This window comes from Macrobrachium rosenbergii, chromosome 44 (assembly GCF_040412425.1).
Source record: "Macrobrachium rosenbergii isolate ZJJX-2024 chromosome 44, ASM4041242v1, whole genome shotgun sequence".
In the NCBI taxonomy this organism is placed as follows: domain Eukaryota; kingdom Metazoa; phylum Arthropoda; class Malacostraca; order Decapoda; family Palaemonidae; genus Macrobrachium; species Macrobrachium rosenbergii.
This window is the reverse complement of record NC_089784.1, coordinates 37,149,058-37,172,229: the sequence shown is the minus strand read 5'-3', so window position 1 is coordinate 37,172,229 and position 23,172 is coordinate 37,149,058. Positions and strand designations below refer to the sequence as shown.

At 36.3% G+C, this 23,172-nt stretch overlaps 1 protein-coding gene across 3 annotated transcripts in view; it reads left to right on the top strand.

Annotated features, from left to right (window-relative positions):
- Positions 1-23,172, top strand: part of LOC136829532 (uncharacterized) — an 821,233-nt gene that overhangs the window by 535,081 nt on the left and 262,980 nt on the right. For all 3 annotated transcript variants that reach the window (XM_067088366.1, XM_067088365.1, XM_067088364.1), the window contains exon 4: positions 11,868-12,083. In XM_067088366.1, the coding sequence (XP_066944467.1) occupies positions 11,868-12,083 (216 nt within the window). The remainder of the gene's footprint in view (positions 1-11,867; positions 12,084-23,172) is intronic.

Genomic DNA, 23,172 nt, shown 5'->3' with positions numbered 1-23,172 from the left:
AATATAGTAGGTTTTGTAAGCGTTAGGCAAGGCCTTGGTCTTTTTCTCATATTCTCGTATACTTGACATCAAATTACTTTATCTCAGTAACGATTGTTTTCATATTCAGTTTACTTACTTCATGATGGTGAGTTGCAACAGAATGCTTGCATCCTTTGTTTGGTCAATCCCAACAAATTTTGTGACTTGCCGATAAAAAGAATATCAAGCCCCACTACCAGGTTTTATGTAATTATGTAGTATGAATCGTCACCCTTGTACATTAATAATTTCATAAAATACTTTTTATCTGAAGAGATGAAAAACTTTCTGGGTTTCTGAGAGGTAATGATTCTTGTATTTCATGATTAGGCAATATTTCTTAGCATGTTATTTTATAAAGGTGTATTATTTGTTGTTCTTTTTTTCTTACAAAATAGAGAATTTGTCTTGCACGCAATAATAATGTTTTCGTCATGTTAACAAAGCAAAGTGACGCTATTTTAGACCAGAATGGATGTCTCAGTTTCCTTAGAAAAGCAAGTGCCATTTGAGCAAAAGTAATTTTTACACTTCTTAGAGCATAAATGTATAACGATTATAAATAAGATTTTTTTTTTTACTGACAAAGGTTTCAAAGTATGCACTACGAGCAGAATTTCCGTAGGCATGTAAATAGTATGTAGAGAATATTGACTACCTCTTTTTACCTAGGAAAATCAGTTACATCTTGCAAGATATGAGAAAAATGCTGTATTTTTCAAAGCGAACATATAATGATAACCATAAAATCATAAGAGAAACTGTAATAAAATTAAAATTTTGCAAACAAAATCTCAAATCATATTCAAACCAATTAAATCGATTTCTCTTTTTAATAAACGGTACCGGTTAAAATAAGGGACCCCATCTACATCATGCATCTATTTCTGCTTCAACTTCTTTTTGTAAAGTTCATCTGGTTTAATGAGACACTTTCTCGTGTGAGAAAGAAAAAAATACATACACTGCTGTAATATTAAAGCTGAAGAAAAATGTTTTATATTGAAATTACATTTGAATTATTTTTTAATTGTTATTCAAATGTGGAACTGATGAAAAGCTATATTTTCTAGTTACTTAAGCAAAACAAAAACCCCGAGAAAAGGTAAACAACATGTGGATGTCAGAAATTGTCCCAAACGATTGTAAATTCTCATGGGCAAGGCATTATCTGTTACTGGAAACTTAAACAGCAAGGGTTGTTAATATTCACAATAATAAGAATTTGAGAGAAAGCCTTTGTCCTTTATAAAAAAAACAAACCTAAAGTTTTATTGGACAGCATTTCTTCTGTATCCAAAGAAAATGTCAAGACTTCTTAACATACTTTATCATAAAACACCTTTTTCCCCTTTTAGAGTGGATGATGCTAGTAGGATAAAGCTTTCTAGTTCTCAGCCAGTGCTTAGGGATAGATTCCTAACCCGATGCCCTTTTTCCTGACCTCAGCTGACGTTAATACCCGTTCACATTTGAACCGAGATGTGGGTGGGAGCTTGAGATCGTACCACAGGCACTGCGAATGTAAGAACGGCGCTCTACCCTAGGCTGTTGCAACCGCTCTCCCCCTCCAAAGATACAGACACACACGCACACTTATATGTGCGTGTGTGTTATTTTGTATGGATTTGTATGTATGAACGAAATTTTATTTGTGCATACATACATTTATGCATACAACATTCAAACGTACTCGCAGCCATCGAGCAAATCGACGGTAATACCAGGTCGTAGAACAGCTTTATTGGCTGCCTCCCATTTTATCGCATCAGCCGGAGGTTTATTGAATGGCCATTGGCAGCTGAGTAATAGTACAATTTGCATCTATCGCCAGGTATATATTCTATTCCCTTTGCAGAAGATGCTGCATTCCCCTCTCCTTCCCCTCTTTTTCCCCTCGTGACGTGTTGTGTGGTTCGAGGAATTCCCTAACAAAGTGGGCCAATGGAAGGGGCGTGTCAGAGGGGTCAACGGAGGTCGCATAATGTAAGGTTGTCATTACAAACGGCGCTTCATTCGGGAACGAGTTATGGCGTCGGTTTTGTCCCGGCAACAAATCATGTCCTGATCTACCTTTCGTTCTTACCGTATTAGATCATACGTTCCTGTGACATAAGAATGCGGTTGGTGTCACAAACCGCACTTCGTGATGTGTGCTGCAGGTGTTATTTTGTCTGTTTGTGTATGAATCTTCTTTTTTCTGTGATGTGTGATGGTGAGTGTTGTCACAAACCACACTCGATAATGTAAGTATATGCATGTGTTTTTGCGTCTATCTTTGTGTGTTTGTAAATATGCTGAGAGTCTGCCTTTGGTACGAAATCCGTTATTTTCGTTACAAGCAACAAAACCGTGTTTGCGTTTTCATATGCTTCTAAGTTCGTATTGTAAGCCCATATTTAAGATGAAACTTAGATATGTGATGTATGTTATTTTTGCATTTATGCATTTTTCTGTGCTCACATTAGTTTTTTTTAGATATTTTGTGCGCAAAATATAATGGCTACTCGACATTCATTTATTATAACCTAATAAATAAGGCTTGCACACGTGCATACAGCGCCATTATTCAAAGATAAAATCAGTGAGGAAATTAATGTAAAAGTTATCGTAAGAAAATTAACCATGTTTTAACGTGCAAAAATATGACGCCTTTATTTAAAGTTTCCATTATTCACGGGTTACATAATTCATTAACAGATCAAACCATAAAGTAGAAATACACAAGCAAAAACCCCGTGAGAACTTTAATTTTATACAAAATTATATTTTCCCAAACGTGAGAATGCACACCCAAGTATGTTTAATGAGGAAAGGACACGGGGAGTTCTACTTAACAAACTTTGAAATAACAGACAGGCGAATTAAATGTTACTAGTAGTGAGAGACAAAGAGAGATTTGCCAACTCTTAGAGGTTACTAAAAAATTAGAGTAAACATAACAAAGAGGAAGAGAATTTCTCAGTAAACAATTGAACACACAATGTTTTAATGTTGAGAGAGAGAGAGAGAGAGAGAGAGAGAGAGAGAGAGAGAGAGAGAGAGAGAGAGAGAGAGAGAGAGAGAGAATTTGCCAACACATAGACGGTATCAGCAACAACAGTAGATACGATAACAGAGTTAGAGAATTTCCCGATAGACTATAGGAAACCAGACGGTTTTAAAGCTGAAAGAGAAATTTCCAACACGCAGAGGAGACCAACAGTAACATTAAACAGGAAAGTAGAGCGTGAGACAGTCTCTCAGTAAACTGGAACAGACTGTTTTAACGTGGAGACAGATAAACAGACAGACAGAGAAAGAGACAGAGAGTTGGTTAACCCGCAAGTAGGATGGACAACATCAGTAGATATGATAAGAGAATGGGTGAGAATTTCTCACTAGACGGCATATACAACAGGTCAAACTTAAGAAGGAGAGAATTTACCAACACTCCGAGGGGCCAAAAAGTAGCAGTGAGAGAATGCCTCAAGAAACCATAGGACACAGGAGATTCTAACGTCAAGAGATATCGAGAGAGGAGTCCCCCATCACCAACAAAGCGTTTAGTGATGAAATAGCCCAGAGCACGCAACCGAAGGATGAAATACATTGATGATTGGAGATGTAAAACCGAATTGAGATTGAGCCGAGGCCGTGCGGGTGATGGTTTCGGGCAAGATGGGAATGTGTAATTTAGGAGGGGATTTCATTTCAGGGAGAGGCACGACACCGGTGTGGTGTTGGTGTCCTTCTTTAAAATGTTACAGAAATAAAACATGTTGTTTGTAATTTAAATGTGCAAGTGTTTCACAAAGAGTGTACCCAACCTCAGTCGTGAAAACGGATTATTTACCACACACACACGCGCGCATATGGTCGTTTGTGCTTAGCTGGGTGACCACCAAGAAATACCAAACACCTTCATCACTTATGTATTAGTGCAAGTACCAGCAACTTCGTCCCAAAACTACTTAAATATTTACTGAAAACAGATACATACATACATACATATATATACATACATACATATATATATATATATATATATATATATATATATATATATATATATATATATATATATATATATATATATATATTATATATATATGTATATATGTATGTATATGTGTGTGTTTGTGTGTGTGTGTGTGTATAGACTCTAATGGTCCCTTTATACCAGACACGTATTTCATTGTAAAAACCATAATGCCCTCTTGAGTTCTCGTTTTCTTCACACTTTTTCGATACTCTGTCACTACAAAACCTAAGATCCAAATGTAAGACTACGATTAAACTCTGACGTCCGTAGCAGATTTGAACCTGCATTCGAAGTATCAGAACGAGATTAAATATCTTTATACAGATGGGAACGAACAAAAAGACCATTTTGACTCTGTTAAACCCGTTGCACTAACAAAGGAAATACATTTCTATGCATGAAGTGTGAAGCAACCTTAATATACTAAAAAATCGTAAGTATAAAAACACACGCAAGATTATGCTTTGTACATGAAAAGACCATCCGGTTTGACTCTCTCTCTCTCTCTCTCTCTCTCTCTCTCTCTCTCTCTCTCTCTCTCTCTGAAAGGAAGGACGGATGTGAGAGAGCTTATTTATGTAGAGTAGGACAAAATTCGCTGCGTGGAGGTAGAAATCCGTCGGATGGTTTTTAAAGAGAAAATTGAAACGTTCCATACATACGAAAAAGGGGCGAGAGACGGAGACTTGTCAGAAAAAGCGATAGAATAAAGTCGAAAACAGAAAAAAAACAATTTTTATCGAGGTGATAAAGTACGAAACTATTTTCGGTTTATTTTTGTGCTCCTGTTACAGCAAGAAATAAAAATACATCGCAGGCTTCGAACACAAATGTTTGTTTACTGTTCAAATGTGTGTTCACTCTGTGTAAATGTTTATTTATGAGGGAAAAATTCTTTATGTGATCGTTTCCGACATGTTATTTGAAGTTTCGGCCCTTTTTGCGTCGTGTTCGTGTTAGTGTTTTTTTTTTTATGTTCCGCAAGATAGTTGTAACGCGCGCGCGCCCGTGTGTGTGTGTGTGTGTGTGTGTGTGTGTGTGTGTGTAGGTGCGTAATAATAATTGTGTTAGAAATTCCTTCCATCTCTCTCTCTCTCTCTCTCTCTCTCTCTCTCTCTCTCTCTCTCTCTCTCTCTCACACACACAGTTCTCGAGAATTTTAAGTCGCAGAGAGTTAACATATAATTGAAATGGTCCATTCAAATACCAAGTCAGTTAGGAAGTAGTGTTGTCATTGAATTTGACGCATGTATTATTAAATTTTACAAGACAGTGACACTTCAAGTTTATTACAGTTTCAGATTAACAAGACCTCAGTGAAAGAGAATACTTTATCAAAAACATTTAAGATAATCTCACAAATTCATTTACTGTATAGGACTAGCAGAACTCATTATCACACGAAAAGGAGGCTGTACACGAATCATGGCACTCCAAGCGAGTTCCGTGTCATTGGAAACGACATTTTTTTATTATAAATATGCATTTTACTCAAAACTCAATCAATTATTGCTGATGAAGTCTCCATAAAATGCAATTAACCCAGGACATGCACTGTTCGTATTATCTGAAGTCACCAGGAAGGAAAACGTTGTTGGCAGTTGACTCTACCGGAGCTTATATATAAATTATAATGAAAAGTTTATTTTGAAGCTGGTTGCATTTTAACCATTAAAATAATCTCTTTGAGAGGTTTTTTATACTGAAATAAAGTGGTGAGGAAGTGAGGTTGATTGATTTGCGCAGTGAATGAGCTGTTCCAAGGATATTCAAAGTATTTGTAATTTTGCAGAGAAATTGCGTTTTAGGACAACTCAGCTTCTTGAGAAAATGAGGTAAATCAATCCACTCATTATATAAGATACTTCAGTACTACAAAGCCTTTCCGAAAGTAAGATCAGTGATTTGATATATAACAGAGCTGAAGTTATTTCTGGAGCGTTCAAGGTTTCGGGGAAATAAGGCCAATCATTTTATAAATTCTATGCCATTTGAGTTTTGTTCAAAGTGTGTGGGGAAGTGAGTTCCCATACTTTCGGACGCAGCCAGAATCCTGTGTCGCGCGTCCTGACCATTCATTAGGACCTGACCGTTAAGAAGATTGGACGGAGCGATAAGAAAGGAATTCGGTCCGGGTTGCCACAGAGGAAAGAAAAGGGGATTGAGATTGATGCTGGAGAGGAAAGAAGACAATGAGACTTATTCAGAGGGAGGAGGGAAGAATCCAAGATGGATATTTGGATGAACTCATTCATAAGAGGTGAGGAGACGTCATAAACGCCAAGACAATAAGAAGGTCGTAAGATTTTAGTTCAGGTGACGTGCCATCAGTTTCAGGTATAGAGCCAGATTAATCATTGTTGGTTTTTTTATGTATATATCTTTTTTCGATGTAAATTTCATTACGCCTTTGTAACATTTATGTTGAAATGAAATTTCTCTCGAAAATACAGCGAGAAAACAGAATATCACCACGATAACTTTCCAGTACTGCTGTTCTGTTATTAGGGTTACTACTAGTTGCCTGCAACACTAATATCAAGAACGTTACGCATTCATAAAAAATGCTCATAAGTATAATTTTAAAGCCATTTAGTATATTTTAATTTCAGTCCCACTTTATCTGACATTAAAGAAAAACACATGTTGATGCTCTCTGGTATTCCGGTGCGTAACCTCATCATTATCTGATTAACTTAAACACTATGACATGGTAAGGTCAAAGTTCATGCCGTCTGAGTAAGGAAAGCAGCCTGAATAGAACTCTGTTAACTTTCCGACAACATTGTGAACCACTGCCGCTTGCACTCGACTGCTATTTTTTTTTTTTTTTTTTTGCAAGTATCAGTAACGCTCGGTTGTTTAGCGGGACTGGAGAAAGACGTGAACTTATATCTCATCGGGGTGTGATGAAAATAATTGTTTTTTTCTGTCCATAAATTCCTGATAACTAGAGCAGGAAAAAAGCAAACCGTCCTAACCGTTGCAGCTCTAAGTTAACTCATCTAAATCATATATCGTTATTATTTATTTTACTCCTCATTTGTGCTTCTTAACCCATCTCGAGAGCATTTCGGCTGTTGGGGACAGATATTCAGGTTTAGCTCATTAAACTATCACCTTTATAAAGTGATCGATAAACATTAGATAGCGTGTGATTTGGTGTTTTCCTGATGTAATATCTGCGAAGTTCAACTATTTCAACTCTTAAAATATATACATACGTATATATATATATATATATGTATATATATATATATATATATATATATATATATATATGTATATATGTTTATATATATGTGTGTGTGTGTTGGGTGGGAGTGTTGTTTCGGTTACTTAGTTCAAAATATTCTAATACAAGAATAATAGGTAAGTTTTATGGTAATGAAAAAAATGATTTTATATTTAATCCTGTGGACACGAGTAGGTAACGCTCTGTTAAAATACATTTACAAGAACGGAAATATAGAAATCACAACTGAAAAGAAAAGGCAGTAGTATAATATCCTTAAGAAGAAGACACATCAAATCAGTAATTTAAGTCCTACATGGAAATGAAGACCGTTCTTGAAAGTAAGCTTCTGCCAAGCAAAGCTTCCTGTGTTTCCTTATTTACTTTGAAATGCAATGCCATTTTAGACATAATTCCATCGCATGTGTTGTTCATTTTACTCTATGAATCGCCAAGCCACGTCTGCGAGAGTTTGGTTATTGCTAGATGACGTCATGTCGTTTGAATGCCATATAATTCCTGACATAAAAAAAAGAGGATTGCGTGATTTTAGTTGGGTACTTTACATCTCAAATTCGTGGATATTTGAAAAATTGCGTTCTGTTGAATTTACCATGTGCAGTGATCAACGACATATTATAAGTGAGTGGTCTGGAGAGCAAAGACACATAGAGGAGGAACAATACAAGAGGTGCAAAGCATCAGTAACTCATTATATAATTGTATGTATCCAGTCGCTTTTATGGACTTGGATAGATAAATTCCAAGGTCTCAGATAATCTCCTCAATTAAAGAAATGAAAATAATTTATGGTAAATTGAATATACAGTAGTTATAGGTCATAAAGTGTACAAAATAAGCAACGTCAATCTAAAGATTACATTCACTCCAGATACTTAAAATTTTGCCTTACTCCGAACATCCATCATCATCCTGATGCTTATCATCGCAAAAGACACCTAAATTGATTTCAGTTACAGTATTCTGTACTTGGTCGTTCTTTCTTTTTGTGAGTGGTGAAGTGTTGTTGCTACAACAATGAATCGTTTCGACATGCTTTTTGCTTGTCATTGTTCAAATAAACAGTTTTTCTTTCGAAATACCCGAACGTACAGTGCTTCCCCGCTTTTTTATTTATTTATATTTTTTTGTTCTTACTACGAGTTCTAATGGTACATAGGAACCCATAAGACAAATTTGCCACTTACGTCTTTATTCAGTTTATCAAAATATTTTCTTGCTATTTTGCATCCATTGCTTGCCCAATTTAAGATGTAATGTTAAGAATATTGTGGATGGAATAAAACTAAATGATATACATATCAGTAGGAATTCCAGACTTGAGCTGTTCAATGGGTACTAATCGTGATTTTGCAGAGTTTTTATTTCATACCCTAGACAGACAAACAGTTGGATTTACCATTCTTTAATAACACCTTAATAAAACGTTTTTAAACTATGCGTAAAAGATTGCAAAACTGAATTTAACGGGAAATACTACTCTCCTAATTTTTGTATGCCAATGAGAAATTGTTTTTCACCCGTATTAAGTAATCTGTACATAAAAACTTTTGAGAGCACAATATTAAGCACTCTTATTTCAGAAAATGTAACATGTTTCAGATCTACTAATGACTATGTATTTATGAAGGAAACAAAAATGTAAACATGAATTGGTACCATCGATAAAATCTGCTATAGGTATGGAAAATGACTGTAGCTTAATCGTTTTGGATTATGTTTGTATATGGATGAAAATAGATTTAAATTCAATTTATACAGAAAAGGATACCAGTATTTCTATTTTCTGAGCATAACAATAAAGTATAGAAATCAATGTTTCAATCAGTGTTTTAGGAACATTTCGTGTCTATAACCAGAAATCATAGGGTATGAAATAAATACAAAAAGGAGTTCAAGCAAGCCATACACATATTCTGGTATTATTTAAGAATGCAACAAAGTTTTGAAAAAGTTTTTATAACAACAACAGAGAACCTTTCTGAACAAAAAATACTTATGCTGTTGTACTGGTTAATTCTAAATATATTCCCCGTTAGCCTGAATACCCCGATATTTATGCGGCATGTAAGAACAATAAAGTACTTATAAATAATTCTCTTGAAAATGCAAGAGGATGTGTATATCAGCTCTCGTGTTAAATTTGTGACCAGTTCTGTAGTGCCAAAAAGAAAAAGTTTTGTAAAATAGAAATGAAGAGAATGAAAAATGTATAGGATACGCACGGGGTAACAGTGCAATTTTCTTTCTTGTTAGAGGAAACAATTACCTCATCAATGGACAGGTGGTAAAAGCTTGTATGTTTTAATAACATAAATGAAAGTTTGATGGGATTATGAATTTCAGCAGTACATCCTTTTGATCTAAATGACAACATTTGATTTCTGTGCATTCATGAAAGATAATAGGTATTCACAAAAATATTACTTATATACTGTATGTGTATATATATATATATATATATATATATATATATATATATATATATATATATATATATATATATATATATATATATATATATATATATATATATATATTATATCCATACATACTGATAACCAGTAAATAATGGACTATCCTTCTGTTTCTAAAAGCATAAAGACTCTCTCTCTCTTTCTCTCTCTCTCTCTCTCCTGCAGAAGCTAAATAGAGATCTTCTGTTCGTCCTAATAAGATTCTCCGGATTATTGTGTCTTATCCCATCCTTCCCTCTTGGGAGGGAGAAGTAGGAAGAGGAGGAAGCTGGGTGTCAAGGCTTTGGAGCCGGCTTTGTAGCTGGGCTTTGAAGCCAGACACGTGTGGCCTGAATCGGGCTTCCTTAGGCGCTCAGCTGTTGGTCCGGATCTTGTTAGGAACGAACGCCTCCGATGATACATCCGGGGTCTTCTCATGGGTCTGTTCCTTCCCTCTGGTTTCCGTGGTCAGAGGAAACAAAGTTCATACCAGCCGCCGAACTGGGTCATGAGAGAATGATACTATGGCTGCTTTCTGCTAACACTACCATTATTATTATTATTATTATTATTATTATTATTATTATTATTATTATTATTAGCAATGCTGATAAGCCGAAGGTTCAAGCTAGAGCTATCCCCTCCAAAGGGTCAAAGACGTTTACAAAAAATCAATTCTCTTATAATCCTTATGACTGAATACATTAAAGCTAGTTCTCGGTAAAGTGGAACCAAAAAATAGTTTAAACCGTTCATCAATTTTTAGGCTGCAGGAAACGAAAAGCGGGAAAAGATTAATTCCCTCCCTTCACGATTCTACAAAATTGCTACATCGACTGAGTTATATATGTGTAGTATAACCCTTAGAGGAGTTTTATTTATTCATTTATATGTTGAATATGTTTTAGCTCTCCTTCCATTTATAATTAATTCGATTTAAATCGTATACACTTAAGATTAATGTCTGCTTAATGTTAAATCTGTTTTACAGATAATACTTTCTCGATAATGAATAAAACTATTCGCTTTACTCTGATTTCGAGCAGGCAATGAAAAGATATTTTGTGTTATGTTTTAGGCAGCTCAATTACTTTTATTTACTGTATTCCTTTAGGTATTATATCGTATTACTGACTATATAAAGAAGTGAAGGCAAACATGATTTTTGTCTTACAAGCTCCAAGCCTTACAGATTCTTGTAATAACGGATCTTAGGAGCCAGGAACAAGAGTTCCCATCTAAGTAGGCCCTAAAATATAATTTCTCACCCCGTTTGCTAACTTGTTCCTGATATTCTTCTTAAAGTTTTATTTCAAGTTTATCATTTTATTCTTAGATGTTGTTTCATTGGCGAGTCACGATTGACGTTCGTATAGTACTACAGGTCGTTAGGGACCCATGTCTAATCCTATTTTCGTATGACATTTATGTCTAGTTGATTTCCAAATTTTATTCGGCCTACTCATTGGTCTAATTACTTTTGTGAGTATTTCACTAAATTCAAACAAAGATAACCTGTACTGAATAACATTGTTCCTAAAAATATGAAATACTTAGATTCATTTTTTGTCCACATCAGTTTTGTTTTTCTGGAATTTGTGAAATGGCCCAGATCTAAATCCTCTTTTTCCTTACCCAACAACTTTTGTCATTATAAAATCCTTGACTAAGCTAAACGGCAAAAGTGAAAATGATATCTTTGCAGCATGGAACTGATAACTATAATTTAACCTGACAAGAATATAACACACGTGTATATATTTATATATATATATATATATATATATATATATATATATATATATATGTGTGTGTGTGTGTGTGTGTGTGTGTGTGTGTGTGTGTATGTTTGTACATGTATATATACATGTAAATATATAAACATATAAGCGGTAAGATTATATATATATATATATATATATATAATTATATATATATGTATATATATATATATATATATATATATATATGTATATATATGTATATATATATATATATATATATATATATATATATATATATATATATATATATATATATATATATATACACACACACACCTATCCTCATCTGCCGTACATACTAAAGCCTCATTTCTCATGTGTTGCAGGTCCCCAGCTCATGTACTCCTCCGCTGAGATGCAGTGTCTCCACTACCGTCCATCGCCGGGTTTTCCTTCAGGATGGGGACACCCTTGAAGTAATCCTTCAGGCTCCTCCTGACTATACGCCACCAACGCCTACACATCCTCCTACGACCGCTAATCCTTCTACATCGCCTTCGCCCACGCCCTTGGATACGGCCACTGGAGTTTATTCTGAGGAGGTAGGTGGGATTAATTAGAGGTGTTTTCTACGTTATTATTATATTAATAACAACCGTCTTTATAAGATTATTCTCGTTTAGTAACGTTTCCTCTCCTAATATCACACGCTTTTATTAAAGTCCTTTAATGAGTCCTTAAGGAATTCCATAAGTTATATTTACTCGTATTTGCCATAAGTTAGAATCTAGTTTTTAAGGAGAGGTTTACAGGCGTGAGGGTGGGAAAGAGGGAAACCTGCAAGAAGAATTTCACCTAAGTATCTAAGGAATAAGAAGAAGAAATGTATTAGGAGAATGTATTTAATAAGAAAAATCAGTGACGTTAACATTTACTATTGCCATTACACATTAGTACAATTAGTGTCTCCTTCCCAAAAACGTTGTAGTTGTAGTTCTTATCATTAATACTTTTGCATTTATTCTTCCAAACGTCAAAACATACAAAATTCAGTTATATAAATTTTATTTGGATAATTTTTCTGATTGTTATCATTATTTTATCCACCCTCCCACATCCAGAACGATAGAGGTAGCGATAATTATATCCCACAAATCTCATTTACCTTGTTATCCTTATTTCAACAGCCGAGAATTATCAAAGATCATCTCCGGCACCGAAATTCCTTTCCATCACATAACATAAATTAATCTCAGTAGACGAAGCTGATTACTCTTTCCCAGATATCTTGATTACCCGACTGACAGCAACAGCGAAGCTCACTTACTCTAATCAGCACGAATCCGTCAAGAATTACTACGATGCTCTGGACGTGAGAATTATTTTGCGATATAAATATGTGTGTATGTATGTATGTATATACATACATACATACATATACATACATATATATATATATATATATATATATATATATATATATATATATATATATATATATATATATATATATATATATATATATATTTCACATGATTTCTGTTACTTCGTAAGAGCATAAATGCATAATTTCGCTTTTCCAGTATCACGCTCTATGATGAAATTTATCATTTTCATATCTGGTTATTTTAGTCTACTGTTACAATTTTGTAAAAGAAGCATCAGGAGAAACAAGTACAAGGTATAATGGCGCTTTAAAAGAGTCTCCTGTCGAGAATTGGAATGGCGAATGTCTGTGGCTTATTAGAACACCGGAATGTTATCAGTACAAGCTGTAAGTCAGTCTTCTCATTTAGTTATATACCATTGATTATTATGGCAGCCTGAATTAACGTTGAGTTTCTTCAGTTTCCATAATTTGAAATAAAGGAATAACGTCTTAAGCATTTAAATGTAATAATATGTGAAATCTACTGCCCACATTCACGACATTTGTGGAAATGCAGCTAACATGCAATGCACTCTTCAGTAATTGATATCTTAATGTTTGTGGATATGAAATCTATCTGAAATAATTGGAAAGTACAAATTTTTTTTTATAAAATGAGGAAATTCTATCCCTACCTGCTTCCGAACAGGGTAGGATGAGAAATGCGTCCAGGGCTTATCATCCATTACACTACAACACATGTTTTACCTTACAGTTTGATATAAATGAAGAAAGCGCAGACAAGAGCATGCAGACACGTTACACACATGTACCTGGATTCACCCACTGTCCTTCCATTCTCTACATTGGAGTAATAAGTTTTTCTGCTGAATTTTTTTTACGACTTTTACAACTGTTGTACAATGGAAGCCATAAGCTACGAGTGGAAACGTTGCGGGTTGTAATATTTATAGGAAATCTAAATGTGCTGCGTGTCCTATATCACGGGTGGTGGCAACGCATTTTTTCCGCTGTTATTTCTATTTGTATGAGTATTGTTCGCCTGAATGAAAAAACTGTAAATTGCTTTTGTCGGAACGATCTCTATCCAATGCGCACGCGTGCACATGTAAGAGACATTTATATACGAAAATATTTTTTTTTACATTAAGCCGTTTCCACTAATTATGAGTGGCTCCACATACAATAAGCATAACAGTCACTGCCACAATCATTATTTAACTGCCCAGTGAACCTCTTTTAAACGACATCACCTTATTAGCTGTTTTATACACCTGCACAAAGGCTCATCAGCTTACCATCAAACCTCCATGAGCAAACTGCATCATTCACTTCCTAATTCTTGAGGCCTTTCCTTTCCAGTGTATCTTTCACCCTGTCTGTCCTACATATTCTACTTCTTCTTCTCCTTCTCCTCCCGAATACTTCCGAATCATACACTGTTTTCGCGCAAATAACGTCCTCACTCGTCGTATCGGCCAAACCATTGCAGAACACTCTTCTCCTTCGCTAAACTTTTTTCTTACACGCACATCCATGAAAGAGGGGTGGCTCGACAGTCTTTCATTCCCACTTTGGCTTCCATTTGCACTCCAAGTCTTTTCCCAGTTATTTTACACAGACCCTTCTACAGTACCTTCTTCATCTTTTCTATGAATCACCATCATCCATTATATTTGCTCACACGTACTATACGAATCGACGACTTCTATTCTCCAAATATGGTTTCCATTCACTCTCATAACCTTACACTCGCTCACAATTACCCTCCACTTTATTCACTTGCAAATTCTGTCAAATTCTTTCATTGATTTCTGCGGCGCCTTTTCGCTACCCCAAGGTAATACTGATCATGTGTAACCATCAACCAATCCATAGTCCATCCATGACTCATTGTCTTAACTTACAACTTTGCACCAACGTTCAGTATCCTTCCTTCGGCCTCTCTCATCATTTCATTCATAAAGATAGCAGTCAAGCACAGGAATAAACACGACCTTTGCTTATGCTCACCTCTATGCCAAACCAGTACCTCTCCCGTCTACATAAAAACTTTCAGTCACTCAAAACATTTTATCCTCTGTAACAACATCCTCTGCTCCCTCAACATCGCCATTCTATCGATTTTATCATAAGGATTTCCTAGGTCCATGGAGGCCTTCCTTACATAACGTTTCCCTTTATATTCATATACCTGACGTAACTGTTTCATAACGAACATTAAATCTACAGACCTTCTTCATTACCTAAACCCAAACTGTTCGTTCCCTACTAGCTCGTTCGTCATCAGTCTTACCCTCTGTATCAGAATTCTACCATACGCCTTCCCTGACATTCTAAGTAATGTGTCCCTATACTTCTTACATTCTCCTCAGTCAACTTTACTTTTGTAGAACCATTCCTCTGGAACCTTTCCACCGTCCACAGACATACACTTGCCACCATAGTTCAGCAATTCACATTTAATTCCATTATCTCGTCTCTCTCCATTTTTCTACAACCTCTTTATTGCCCTCTTGACGTCCTCAACAGTCATTTCCAAAATAACTCATAAAATGTAGCAACAATAATCAGCAAGTAACGAACTCTAGCATCGTTGTCCAAATCTGGGCTGCCTCCCCTAGGAACTTTCCGTCTCGAACCCTTCTTATTTTACTTTCTTTTCTAACCATACGATAACACTATTATTATATCAAATGATTGTATTCCACTATACGCTTATTCATCGAAAGAGGATGACCCCAGAAGGTGTTTAAGCAGCTGGTTCTTAGCAAGTGTTTCGGGTAAGCATATGTGTCTTTACACACTGGTCACGTCAAAAAAAAAAAAAAATAAAGTAAAAAATGCGCCGAAGTTTCTTCTGCACAGTCTAGTTTTCTGTACAGCGTATAATGCTGTATGAAACTCTCAGCCACGGCCTATGAAATTCTCAGCCGCGGCCCATAAAACTTCAGCCAGGGCGTGGGGGTGGCCTGTGTTGTTGGCACCTACAGCGGTCCCAGACGCACGATCATGGCTAACCTTAACTTTAAATAAAATAAAAACAACTGAGGCTAGAGGGCGGAAATTTGGTATGTTTGATGATTGGAGGGTTAATGATTAACATACCAGTTTGCAGCCCTCTAGCCTCAGTAGTTTTTACGATCTGAGGGCGGACAGACAAAGTGCGGACGGACAGACAAATAGCCATCTCAATAGTTTTTCTTTTTTACAGAAAACTAATAAAAAGGCACAACAGATTTTTCAGGAATCTTCAGTCCCGTGGCCCAAACGGCACAATCTGATGACTAAAATAGAAACAAATTTGAAATCTTAGCCTCTTACGTTTTATAAAACCTTATTTGATATTATTATTAATTGTAGGATCTCCTGGTTAATCCAGTTAACCTTCCAAGAGATATTACATACGCAGAGGTAATCGTTTATGTTTATCCAAACACAAAACAATTCTGCAAATTTATGAGGTTATTCGGGCACAGTTTTATGTATAAAGACTCCTAGGTAATGTTTCATTAGACATGATTCACAGTTATATTTGTAAAGGCGAATATGTTAACTTATTTACAGTAAAGAAAAAGAATACTAGTGCCTTGGGAGTATTTCGAAAAATTTCTTGGAACTTTTTGGTTTTCACCGTATATGCTATCTGCTCCTCTCTGAGAAGACATTATATAAAAAATATATTTGCTTTTTTTTTATCAAAAAAAGGCGCTTTAGGTTTTGCCTTTTTCAGCTAGATTAATAGAAATAAAAAAAATAGCCCAAAAAAACAAAACACATTGCATTCCGCGACCTATACATGACACGCACATTTAGTTTCCAATAAATATTACACCTGGCAGCAGCGTAGCAAATTTTAGCTTATGGGAGCCATTGTATAGCAGCTGTAAAAGTGATGTACATCTTCCATAAAAATATATGGCCCGGATATACAGAATGGAATGCCGGGTGGGATGGTCATTGAAATGAAAAACTTGCATTCTAGTCGGTTTGGCTCGGGTCTTTTGTTTTATTATTTATCTGAAAAGGTACAAAATGAAGCTTCGCTTTGTCTTTTATATTCATATGGGCATTGTAATTTTTAATCTTACTTCTTTAATCATGTTATGTACATTTTCTATCTTTTATATATTTTACTCTTTTTTTTTCCTTTTGCACTCCCTTGATTTTTAAACACTGACATCAAAGTCCACTTTGTTGTAATCACAATGCCAACTCGTTTTTTAACTTCTATTTCCCACAGTCCGCGCCAAGAAGCCCCATTTTTTATCGTAGGTTTTTATTGTTTTTTTTCGGATCTGAGTTAGATAAGCGCATTGTCCTTTGCGTAAAAAAATTGCACCATTTACAAGGATTATGTTGAACTGTCCATTTATGTCACTTGGTTATAGTAGAAGTTACTCTCGATTCTTTTTTTTTCTTTGGAATTAGTATTTTGAATTTTATTTTGCCAAATAAAAGTTTGTAACTTCACTTTTACATGCCCTCATTTCGTATACTGTGAATATTCTGCTTCTATTGGAAAATTCTTCATTGGGCAAACAAAAAATACTGTTCTCGTTTTCGAAGCATTTTCGTTATCATACTGTGAATTATTAACTCGGCACTGTTTTATTTGTATTGGAAAATGCCTGACTACGAAAACAAAAAATATTCTCAGGGCGTGCACAAATATTCCCCTCGGGCATTCGTAATACACAGAGCCCTAATTATATTTTATCTGTTTATTTTATTATTTTGTTTCAGTTTCATGTGGCTGTCCATGTCGACCAAAAATTCCCTTTCGAATTCGTTTTCCATTACAAAAGAGAAATTTAAATAGTTTTAACTTTATCAACGAGTTCGATTGCTAACTCTTCAGTAGATATTATTATTATTATTATTATTATTATTATTATTATTATTATTATTATTATTATTATTATTATTATTATTATTATTATTATTATCTAAAATGAGGTCACATTCATGAGAGACAAACCTGTAAAGCCATTACCTTCTTCAAGCTTGTTTCCAGAGAACAGAAATGCCTTATGTGATAGTAAAAAGACAGAAAAAGAGAAATAGAGCGCAGTGCGGAAAAATAACAAACAAAAAGGTTAGAGGACAAAAATCCAATAACAAAATAAACAGCAACTGAGGAATGAGTTAAGAAAATCAAGGCAATGTCGTACGACTCTTTAAAAGCAGGATTACGATCGTAATGGAAGTCATCCGTTAATTAACAGATGCTTCCAAGCCTCGCATATTTTCCTGATAGACGAGATCCCTAAAATGCATTACGCGCTCGGCTGGATAAAAGATCTGAAAACGAATGCGCACTCGATCTGTTATTGCATATCTGCCAAAACTTTTTTATTTCCTCGTTGTCGCTACTGCTGATACTTCAGCGCAGAAAGGAAAGGTAATTGACTTTTTCGACGATATTTCGGAGAAGAGTCACCATGAGAACTTTTCTTTTTTGCTCTCTTACTATAGATTTTTATGTCGGCCTACTTAGGGATTTAGAGGCGATGAAACACGGTTTTTAGCCAACACATTAAGACAGCATCGGATAAAGGTGAAAGTTGGCAAGTGCATATTTTGTATCCCTGCCTAATTTTTGCAAGTATTATTTAGTACCTAAGTTTGATCATTTTGATATTTATAGATTGAAAAATGTAGTCGCCAATGCCGGAATCGAGAAAATTACAGACAAGGATCCCAAAACAGTTCGTAATGTAAACATAATATGGCTTCATGAGGCTCCGCCCATCCACCAGGTAGGCGGTGAATGGATAATGCTTACACAGTCTAGGCTTTAACAAATTCGATAATGGCCAGCAGGATATGGAAATGTCCCCGTGGTTGCAAGACTGCATTTGTGCCACGGCTTGCCACTTTGTATACAAGCGAGAAGACCCGTGGCAAGATTTACTATAGCGTGAATAGGTAATTATTTCCATAGTGGGTAATAGTTACTTGGCCACCCTAGAAGTGTGGGCAGGAGCTGCTAGACAATGGAGGGAAATGAGGTATCATTGCTTTTCATTTGAATTCTAGTTCTAGTGACCGCTTCTGACTTGCTGCAAATAGAAGGCTGTAGTGTCGAAACCTGAGGTAAAACAAAACGGATCCATTTTGTGTTCCCGCCCCGAATAGATGTAGATCTAACAAATGAGCTATAGACTGGTTCATTATGTTGATGAATTACATACATTGAATTATTTGTAAAGTAGAAACAATACGAATATCAAGAAAACGGAAGAATTCCAAGCTAACAACTTAGTCCCAACAACTGCTGTGGAAGTTGCGATGAAACCTCAACAAAATAATAATAATAATAATAATAATAATAATAATAATAATAATAATAATAATAATAATAATAACTAATGATAATAATAGGTACAGTTGAAAGTTACTGCTGCATCAGCTGCATTCAGCTTATATAGAGTTTTCTCTATTTTTCTAAAAACTTATTTCTCTTGGCCGCTGCATTGGGCCAGTAACGTACCGATGTTCATCGTCTTAGGGAGGAAAAATTGTTGTAGATCAGGGTGTGGCGTTACTCAATAAGTAAACGAAATGTGGGTATCATGATCCGTAGAATTTTGTACATTTAGCTACACGTCAAAATTTAATATTCTGTTGTTATGCCAACGTTTCTCTCAGTTCCGACTGAATATGGTCACGGCAGAGGGTAGGAGTAGACTGATTTCGCTGCTGGGTTCTACTCTTTATATAGTCGATAGTCAGCATGGGTCAATTGCATGCTGACTTTTGATTGGCCGAGGCGGAATGCAGGCCACCTATTGGCTGGCGAGAGATTTCTTTAATCCAAGTTCTTAGGCTTGATGGTCGCGCTGCTGCAGTCTCGCTGACCAGCGGGGCAGGTGCGTGGCGTCACAGTGTCGTGTGCGACGTTGCGTGACGTCACGTCCTGGTGTTATCCTGCGAATATTCTCATTGGTCGCAGGATGGCTCAATTGATCTTATATTGCTGGGCCGGAAGTGTCGCTTGCTCTGGTGTAGGTTGCAGGTCTTTGTATTGTTGGTCGTCTTATATTGGTGGGGAGGAAGAGAACTTCGTGGGTTGTATTTAGTGGGAGCTTTTCTTGCTGGATTAAGAGCGAGTCTGGGGCCCTTCCAATTATCGTGGTGTTCTTGATAATTACATCTCTGGTGAAGTTTTCTTGGTGGGAGTTTCTCATGTTTGTCTGCTTAAGAGGATCTCTTATCGGTGGGCCCAGGTTATTCTTCATAATCATGTCTCTCGTGCCCCTGTTCTGGTAATAGATGACTAGGTCCAGTTTGGTGTCGGCTTCAGTGGTGGATACGTTCTCGAAGATAATTTCCTTCGTGGCATCCTCTCTTCTCGGTATTTCGGGTGCATTCTGGCTTTATAATATAATCTGATTTTTTCTTGTGGATGGGGCTGCGGCTGTTCTCGTTCGTTGTACCACCGATCCAATGCTGCACGTATTTCTTTGTTAACTTGCTTGTTGAAGTATCCATTATTCACAAGGATTTGAGAGATGCGATCAAGTTCTTGGTGGGTGTCCTGCCGGGTAGAACAATGTGTCAAGGCCCTTCTTATGAAGGCCTTGAAGGTGGTGTTCTTGTACCTTGCAGGGCACTCGCTGTCTCCGTTCAGGCAGAGGCTTAAGTTAGTCTGCTTGGTATATACAGAGGTTCTTAGGCCAGCTTTTGTCTTTCAGATAAGGACGTCGAGAAAGGGCAGCTGACCACTTTTACTAAATTCAGCTGTGTAGTTCAGCGAATTGCATTGCTGGAATGTGCAGCGGATTGCTTCTACCTTATCTTCATTGTCTGCCTGCACGAAGATGTCGTTGATGTAGCGGGCATACTTGCGTGGTCTTCGTATGCGGGAAAAGACTCGCTCTTCTACCGTTCCCATATAGAAGTTCGTGAAGAGGACACAAAGAGGCGAGCCCATTGCCACACCATCTTTCTGCCTATACATATGGCCCTTATGGGTGGAAAAAGGGGCCTTCTTAGTGCATATCTCCAGGAGGGTACGCAGTAATCCTTCCGGGATATTCAGTTAGGGTGCCGAAGGGTACCTCTAGACACGTTCGATAATGAGTTCAATGGTCTCGTTTACAGGCACATTAGTAAATATGAATTCAACGTCTAAAGAGGCGATGGTTCCAGCCCTGGGAAGCTCTGATTTCTTAATAATAATAATAATAATAATAATAATAATAATAATAATAATAATAATAATAAAATTATTGAGAATGATAATGCAGTCAAGGGGACGGTGACAAATCCTGCCCGCCATCATTAATATTGCTGAAACCTAGGATGGGTATTGATATCAATTAGTAAATATGTCATCGGCAAGTGGGCAGAACCACAGTGAAGAGACGTTTTCCCCATAGGTACATAAACTTCTCTTCACTGTGGGTGGAGCCTCGTGACGTCATAGGTTAACGTCACTATTGTGTTCAAAAGCTTTACCTGCGATTTTGATGGCTATGGCATAGGAAACACACTCTTACTCTGATAAGTACCAGAACTATTGAACTTAGATACTGAATAGTACTTGCAAAAATTAGGTAGGGTTAAAAAATATACACCTGCCAACTTTCACCTTTGTCCAATGCTTTGATAAAAAGATGTTGCCGAAAAATCGTTCTTCATCGGCTCTGAATCCCTTGTTAGTATCTTTGCAGTTGAGCACAAGCTTTGTGCCATTCTTTGGAACAGTGCCTGTTCCAAAGAATGGCAAACTACAGTAACTATAGGGTAATTTCTATTCTCCCTGTGCACCCCAAAATTGTAGAAAAACTTATTTTTAAAGCATTATATAAGTGTGTGGAACCTAAAGGATTGTTAGCTGATAGTCAGTATGCATATAGGTGTAGTTAGATACAATGCTCTTGTAGACATGACATGCCATTTGCAAGAGAACCTTGATAAGGGTTTTCAGTCCAGAGTAATTCACATAGATTTTAGTGCTGCTTTCGATTAGTAAATCACGAGAAACTTATTTGCAAACTTCAAAATCTTGGAGTGGGTTGATATGTTTTAGGATTACTTCAAGATTTCCTCACAGGTAGGCAGCAGTAAGTTGTGTTTACGGGATCTTTAGCAAACCAAGACCTATTGTGTTTGGTGTTCCACAAGGTAGTGGTCATGGTCCACTGTTACTTTTAGTATATATCATACAAGTGGTATCCTTGTTGGCCTGGAAAAGAATATTGTTCAGTATGCCGATAATGCAACACATGTGGGTGTAGTAAAGTCTCCACTTATGAGAAATGAAGCCGCCCTCAGCCTCAGTCGGGACATGGACCGGTGTAGTCGGTGGGGCATGAGGCTGAACCCCAGTAAAACGGAAATACTATTGATTAGCAGATCTCGTACAGATTTTCCACTCAATCCTCCCCTGCAGGTGGATTTGACTCTGCTGAATAAGACTGAAGCTTGCACTCTAGGTGTAACTTTTGGCTTACCTTTGAGAAATATCTAATGAAAGTTTCAGGAAATGCCGTACGAAAGTTACAGTAGCTATTGTTTGGAAGGCTTCATATACTAACAGTGATAAAATCAGTGCAACATATTTTAGGTTAATTGTCCTTCCTTCACTAGAATACTGTTTTCTGGTGTGGATGTCTTCTTCTGCCAGAGATTTATCTCTTTTAGATAGAATGGTTCGTGGTGGTAGGTTTTTTCCTAATATTAGCAACCAGATTCGCTGAAGAGCAGCACCAGTATGCAGTAAATGTACCTCGCTGTCAAACTTCTCAGCTCCAAAGGTCCTTAATTCCTCACACCATTGGACTGTGGAACCGCCTCCCTGAGGATGTCGTGCAATGGGAACTTCAGAAGTTCAAGGAGATGCAGTGCATTACTACCCTAATATAATTCTCCTTGTATTTGAATAATTCACTAACATTTTTGTTTATTTATTTATTTATTTATTTCTTACTTTATCTTTTTCCAATAACTGATCTCCTCGTTCTGTGTTTCCCTTTACCTTCTATTACTTCTTTCCAATGAAAACCATATTTTTGGAGGCGTGAATTTCAAGTCATTGGCCCCTGTGGGCTTGTTCCATATGAATAGGGTTCATCTTCTGAATAATAATAATAATAATAATAATAATAATGATAATAATAATAATAATAATAATAATATTGATTTGAGTACTCCAGGGCTGTAAGTTCAACTCTGTTTCTTTGTGTAAAGCCCTGTACACACTAAGCATCATGTATCAGCCACGTGATGCAGTGGTGGTGTTGAATAAAATTACTAGTGGCCAGTCTATACTGCAACACTGCTCACTTGTT